The 7232-nt window shown below is 38.9% G+C and overlaps 1 protein-coding gene across 2 annotated transcripts in view; it reads right to left on the bottom strand.

Annotated features, from left to right (window-relative positions):
• Positions 1–918, bottom strand: part of nell2a (neural EGFL like 2a) — a 74392-nt gene extending 73474 nt beyond the window's left edge. The window contains exons 1-2 of one of the 2 annotated variants that reach the window (XM_062420052.1): positions 867–918; positions 455–583 (exon numbers count right to left, since the gene is read on the bottom strand). In XM_062420052.1, the coding sequence (XP_062276036.1) occupies positions 455–583; positions 867–918 (181 nt within the window). The remainder of the gene's footprint in view (positions 1–454; positions 584–866) is intronic. The other variant, XM_062420053.1, reaches the window with a different exon arrangement.
• Between the last annotated feature and the right edge of the window lie 6314 nt (positions 919–7232).

The following is a 7232-nucleotide window of genomic DNA, read 5'->3' as shown; positions in this document are numbered from 1 at the left end:
CCTGCCTAATCTGATTATGCTCAGTCTTTCTATGATTCTTTGCATGATCCTCCCATCTCTCCCCCTCTGCTCTGCCCTGCTCACCCCACTTTTTCAGGAAGAACTGACGTTGCCTTTTGTTTTGGCAGGTGGCAGTCTGAGGGCCTCCAAGCAAATCCTCCACATGTTGGAGTAGACAGGCTCTCTTTCACAGCTGCTTTATGGACAGTAGGTATTAAATACATTTCATTTTTAAGTGACATTTTCAGAAAAAGCTCAGGCATCTCACTTGACAGACTGATATGTGGATTAGTGGGCTGCACACTGTCAGTCTTGCAAGTTATTTAAAACAACATATTAAAAGGACGGCAGTGATTGTTCGGTCAGCATTCTTTCACATGTCGATCATCTCCTCTGAAGACACTTCATCTTCCATCTAAGAACAAAATTATAAAGTGTGTGTGTGTTACTGTACCTTGGAAGTGGAAAGCTCTAGACTCGCTGTGGAAGCCCTGGACCTGAGTAACTCCATCAAAGCCTTCTCCAAGCGTTAGTTCATCAAACACGCTGATGCGCAGAGCAGGGTCAACCCCAAAACCTACAACTAATTTGCAGACACAAAAACATTGTTGTTATGGTTATTATGAGGCGATGACACCTGTGATACCATTAAAAAAAATCCGTGCTGCTGTCAGGGGAAAATAAGGCGGGTTACTGTACTGTGTACTCTGTACAAGCTGCTTGACAAGTAGGTCTCATTATTTTTGAGAAGCCTGAGTGGCAAATTATTCCAGACAACACATAATTCAATTACATGTATCTCATTTTATAGGCTACGTGTCGGAAGATATGGTTATTGTGCAATCAGTGACAGCCCTGTGTCCTACCTGAGGAGGCGCAAAATATGCCGAAAACCAGAAATTGCTGTAATAATCCCATTGTGAATATATAAAAAAAAAAATTAGTCCATGTTTTGTCCACTTCCGAGAGACAGTATTGTTCAATCACATGTGAAATGATTTATCACCCTTGCGCAGATATTACCAATCCCAAATGCTGAGCGGAGGCATCATCACAACTTTAGATGCCCAATGATGCGGAAAAAAGCAAATCCGGAGAAGAAAAGAAACAGCAGTGGTATAGAAATTATCCCATGTAACGCAAAATCTGCTCCATCAGCACCGTCCGCGGCACAGGTGGTAAGAGAGGATGCACAAAGCGAGCTGCCTTTGCCTCAGCAGCTCAACAGACGCGCCTACAGCAGCGTGAATGAGAGCTGCGGCTGCTGAGGAGGAGTGAGGAGAGAGGAGGGGAGATGAGAGAAACCTGTTCAACAGTAGAGAGAGAGAGAGACTGAGAGTGAAAAAGAGGTGCAATGAAGCCCTCTTGTGGTCACTGAAGAGAAAAAAAACATGATGAATCTAAAACACTCATTAATTGCAACCACGCCTGTGAAGAATAAAGTTTAGGCTAATATATAAGACGATAATGAAATGGCTATTTAGAATTGGGATTAAATTGAGATTTTAAATTCAAGACAACAACTAACTAAACAGTCGTTTATTTTCCCTACATACAAATAGGCCACTTTACCAAAAACAAGTAAACCTCACTCTGAATTACATGAAAACTATATGTGAAACGTACACATTTAACGATATAGCCTACTGTCAGACGATATTATTCGCCCACATTGGCATATCATCATCATTTCATACAGAATAAATATATAAGAATGACATACAGGACAAAGTTAAAACAGTTACATTCATGAGCACAGTAGTTTGTAATCATAGTATTAAACTGACCTGTAGGTGTAAATATTTCAAGTTTGAACGTGTGTTGTAAAATGTTCCAAGTGTTTGCAGTATAAGAACTAAAAGCGTTTTTTCCAAACTGACGAAAGAGGATTGAGTTTGAGTTTTGAGTTTATTTCGATCAGCAAAAAATAAATAAAAACACAAAAGAAACAAAAACAGTAACACATCCCTCTAACAACAGGGCTGCATGGCTGATCGAAAGGGTCAGGGCTGAAGCTACAAGCTTATAGATGCCCTAACCTTTAAACCATACGTGTAAATATATGTATATACAGTACCTATACATAAACAAACAAGCATACATGCCATCTACACACATATACACACACCTACATGTTCATACTCAGCAAATACCAAGCAAAAATAGACATTTAACATTTGTCCCATAAATCATTCCTACCTACATTTAACATTAGTCCCATAAATCATTCCCCACCTTCAAGACTGTATCTTTCCAAAATGACATTTTTAAACTTAATTTTTAAATTGCACCAGATTTTTACTTTTTTTGATCTCATCAGTTAACTTGGATTCCCATTGACTTGTTTCCGTCATGGGGACACGTACATTCAGTAATTCAGTGTTAAGAAGCAGTGCCCCCGTCACGTATTTCTGAGAGATCAGGCTGTTTTTTTCAGTGTTTGCATGTGGGACACTGAATATTAGATCACTTAATCGTAATGGTATAGGCGTATGTCCGATGTGCACTGATATGAAGTTATATAGACAGCATTTTATGTATATTCTTCATTGAAGTTCAATATGTAAGTACATTTTTGGTATTTGTGGGTGTTTTTATAATAATTTATAATCATTAAATTCCCACTGTCATGGGGGGGGGGGTATAAATACACACACACACACACACACACACACACACACACACACACACACACACACACCTTTCTTTTTCTTTTTAATGGTGCAAGGCTGAATAACTTTTAGAAGTAAGCACTTTATACTTAGTAGGATTGATTTAGGAGGAGATGGTGCAACCAAATCCTGAAGCAGCTGGAAAAGTTGGAAATCTTCAATCATAAATACCGTATATTTAATATCTGTTTGTCCTAGTTCTTCATTTGAAGCTATACATAGTAATGCTTACACAGGGCAAACTAGTCAGTCCTAATACAGAATCTTATTAATGGCTGCACCATTCCATCAAATGAGAATATTGAACTGTAAGTTTTGAAATTGTAAAGGTTTTGTACGATTCAGCCAGACATATTCGGCATTTTTGGAAACTTGGAGCTCTCCATTAGAATTTTAAATTCATTGAGTTTTAAAGAGTAAAACAGATTAATCACATAAGCATTAATACATTTTTGGATGTTTTTCATCATACTTTTATTCGTTTTAATACTAATTGGTTATGATAAAAGCCTACAGATTCGAAATGATCTAGAAGTACTTCATTACTTCAAGTACTGCATCTGGATTTCACATTTCTTAGTCTTGAAGATGTTCCAGCACTCATTCAGAGGCTTCATCTGTTCTACTGACAGGTGGAGAGTCCCCAAATATTTTAACTTCTTTGGTGGGTTAAAACTGACGTTACTTAAGGTCACTTTGGTCGTCAAGGTGACGTGGCAATCATGAGAGTCTAGTCTCATGAATTAAGGGCTAAATTAGTGTGAACGTGCCTGAGAAGGGATGTCAGGAAGGCATTATAAGCAGCCGATAAGTGGTGTAACAACCCCCCTCTTCTACACAGGAATCGTTGGTCCAGTTTGACATAGACAGCCTTGTTTACTCCTCTTTCAAACCATCTGTGTTCATATGAAGCATTAGGGTTAGGGTTGGGTTAGGGTAAGGGTTAGGATTAGAAGTTGATTTAAAAAAATACCAGCAAGTTTTCCAGAGTGCCATACATGTTTGAACTGTTGTATGATCAGAGTTATGACGTCCTGTAAGCATGTGGCTTCATTCCTTCAATTAGTTAAGCCATCCAACAAAGTTGAAGTCTGACTTTGTGGCAGGTGGTATGAAGATGAATTAAAATGGAAAGCTTGGTTCCCTGTGTGACTCAGCCTTGTCAATGCCTCTTTATAGAGCACAGATGCTTTGAGCTTTGAATATTTGTTTATTCGTCTTGCATCTTCTTCATCCAGGGGACCAATTAACATTTTGAAACATAAGTGTTTTATCTATGGCCATGCTACGCTAGTGAAGTTTTTTTTTTTTTTGTTAAGGGAATGATAAACCGTTATATTTTTCCTGAATCCTAATAAATTTCCTGCCAGATGGACATTAATTGAAGTATTTTCGTAATGGCTTGTTCAGTGGAGATCCAAAGTCCACAACAATCTCAAGCCAATCCCTGGATCACTAGGAAAGTCTTTTGTCGGCTGTGCTCATCTTTTGAAGTAGGCTGACAAGTGGAGGCCAGCAGATATGTTTCTGGGGACAATTCCAGTTTCTGTGCAGTGCTCAGCTCCATCCTAAGGACCCCAGATTAACACCAACACATTTGTCACATCAATCTCCTTCCAGTTCAGAACAGTTTTGATAACATGTTTTGTTTCAATCATGATTCATACAAAACGGAAGTGTTTTGACAAATAGGCTCTTATCTGTGTCCATTTGAGATAGCTTGTTCATACAGTAGCTTCACAGTGTGCGGCTAATGGGTGGCTATTGTCAACAAAACAAAGGCTGACAATGCCTCTCCATGCAATGGCGGTGTCACATCTGCTATGTCAGAGGGTCTCCAACCCTCTATTCATTATTAATAATACTAGATTTCTTCTGGGTCCAGACACAGAAAATGTAATTACTTTGTATTGCCCACAAGTTGTCATTTCCTAAAGTGCCATCAGGAAAATAAGAGTCATTAAAGCATGTGCTGAGCCAAAAATGAAAAGTAATAAACGCACACAGTGCCAGCATACACCCCTACCGCTTTGTGCGCACACACGCGCGCATGCACACACACACCCTGAGTATCTTGGGGCAAGGACAGTGGAACAGTAGAAGTCCTTTCATTCCTAACTGTAAAAGAACCAGATGGGTGATGCATTACAGAGCTCTCTTATTCACTTTGGCTATAACTGCGCCAAATAGACATACCGATGCCATACACTGAATGGAATTGCTTGCAGGAGTTATGCCAGGATTGAAATGAACAGCAGAGAAATTGGCATTCTTGTACCCACAGGGCTCTCCTGGGATTCATTTGTTGCATAATTCCTTGTTATATTGACCATGCCTGCCTTTCACATCTGACATTCATGAGTCATATTGAAAACTGTACACTCTAATGATTCATTACGTTTGTCTGCTCAATAATGTATTTAATATTCATTCACACCACTTTGACTTATTATGATTAATTTAAAAAGCAAGTTAAATATGAAAAATATGATCAGAGGAGCTTTCACCAGGTATAATATATACATTCCAGGTATTTGATGCCTCTGTTCTGATAAGGTGACTCATAAGTACAACACAAAAAACTTTCTAAAAATTCTAAGACTGACGAACTGACAAGAAATCAATAGAAGATGATATATATGCACTTAAAATAATAGCTGTACAAAAATACTAAATTCCCAGAGATAATATAAAACAAATGCCAGAAAAAGAAGCTTTTTTATTTATTTCACTCCATTAGTCCACAGAATTATAGATAGCCTTCACTCTCTCAGTGCCATCTTGTGTGCATGTCAGTGAATTGCATTGATTCTCTCATCAGAGTGGAGCAATACTGAGGTCAGACAGACAGTGTCACCCTTGGACCGTCCCAGGGCCACATATTTAATGACCTAAGATGCGGGAAACAAAAATGTTGCTGCATGGACAGCAAGGGCAGAGAGAATACAAAGAAAAATAGACTTTGTGCTCCAGGTTATCCTTCAAAAATGAAATGATATTTAGACCGGATTATTAGTTTGGCCAATAAAGAGTTTATTTTTTATAATACCTCCTTTTGGATTTGTTGAGAGTTGTGTAGGACAGTGGAGCATGACACATGGAGCATCATATGGAAGACTGTTCTCTAATGTGTATTTATTTTTGTCTTTGGACATTAAAAAAACAAATGAAAGATATGACTCAGAACTGCCCATTACATATCTACAACCAGGGTTGTCAATGTGCCAGGATCCTGACAGAAAATAATAGTTTGGCGATCAAAATGTAGAGAAAAATGTGAAAGATTAATACAGTTGTGTTTTGTGTCCTTTTCATAAGATTAGGTCTCTTTGTGTACTGGTTTTGCTTACATGCAGTTTCAAAATGGCAGTGTAGCAACAAGTAGTGGCTTTGCAAAGCTCACGATATGCAGTCTTCATTCTTACTTTGTCACATCAATGTAAACCCACAGGTTTACAGGGTCAGGGACAGTCAAGCATGTTGGATATATTTTTCTAAACTAACAGTTGACTCTGATGGGTTTCCTCACACAACCTCCCTAATAGGCTTACGTCATTGTTTTGCAAAAACTTGATCTATACGCACTAAAACATCAAGCTGGCATTTTAACATTATCCACTCTGGAGATTATCAGCTTATGGATAGGAGGCTGAAATGGAGATGATAAGATGTGTTTGAAATGTAACCGGCTGAATGTAGATGTACTCTTAGTCAAAACTTAATTATATGTATGTTGATCTTTTATAGACTCTCCATGCAGTGCAGTTGCTCCACACAGACACTCCCATTCCCCCTGGATCCTATTGTGAATGTGTGCAGTGAGCTGGCTCATTGGGCCCTCATGGTGAATAGCCCACAGCCATTCACTCAGCACACAGAAGCTCATTAGAACTCTATAGACATACAATTGTGAGGCTCACATTAGAAACTTCCTCCTCTGGGGCACAGACACCGCACACAAAGTGCCAGTTTGCTGCTAAGCTAAGCGCATTGTCTTCCTGATTCATGGAGCCTGGCCCTCCATTCATGATATTAAGTTCGAGTGGTGGAATATCAATTGCGTGTGCAATGGGCCGATATCTTTTTAAGAGCTTTAGTGGGGTTAAAAAGGAGAGAAAAGGGATCTCAGCCGGTCTGCAGAGTGCTAGCTTTCAACAGGGCCATTGTGAGGATTCTGAATGAAGGGAACCCTGTTTTTTCCCTCCATTTCTTAAAAGAGATGGACATCAAATAAATTCACATGAACTTGCTGCAGGGTGTTTCCAAGACCTACCGTTTAAGAATATCCTAATTATACCTCCCTCTCCTGGAGAGCTCTATAGGAATCTGGCTAATTACGAAGTGGTGAATCTTAATGACGATACGCTCTTAGCAATGCCTTTTAAAGTCGTGTGAGATCGTTTCCAGACAAAATTTCAATGGACACAGAAATAGCCTATATGGTTCCAACAGGAATACATGAATTTCTATGAAGAGTCATCATGTGTTCTGAGGCACTCATAACTATTTTTTGCTCGAAAGCTAATTTTAGTGGTAAAGAACTGTATGAATAAAATGTTA

This window comes from Scomber scombrus, chromosome 6, assembly GCF_963691925.1.
Source record: "Scomber scombrus chromosome 6, fScoSco1.1, whole genome shotgun sequence".
Lineage (NCBI taxonomy): Eukaryota > Metazoa > Chordata > Actinopteri > Scombriformes > Scombridae > Scomber > Scomber scombrus.
The sequence above is the reverse complement of the archived record's forward strand: the minus strand, read 5'-3'. Positions and strand labels throughout refer to the sequence as shown.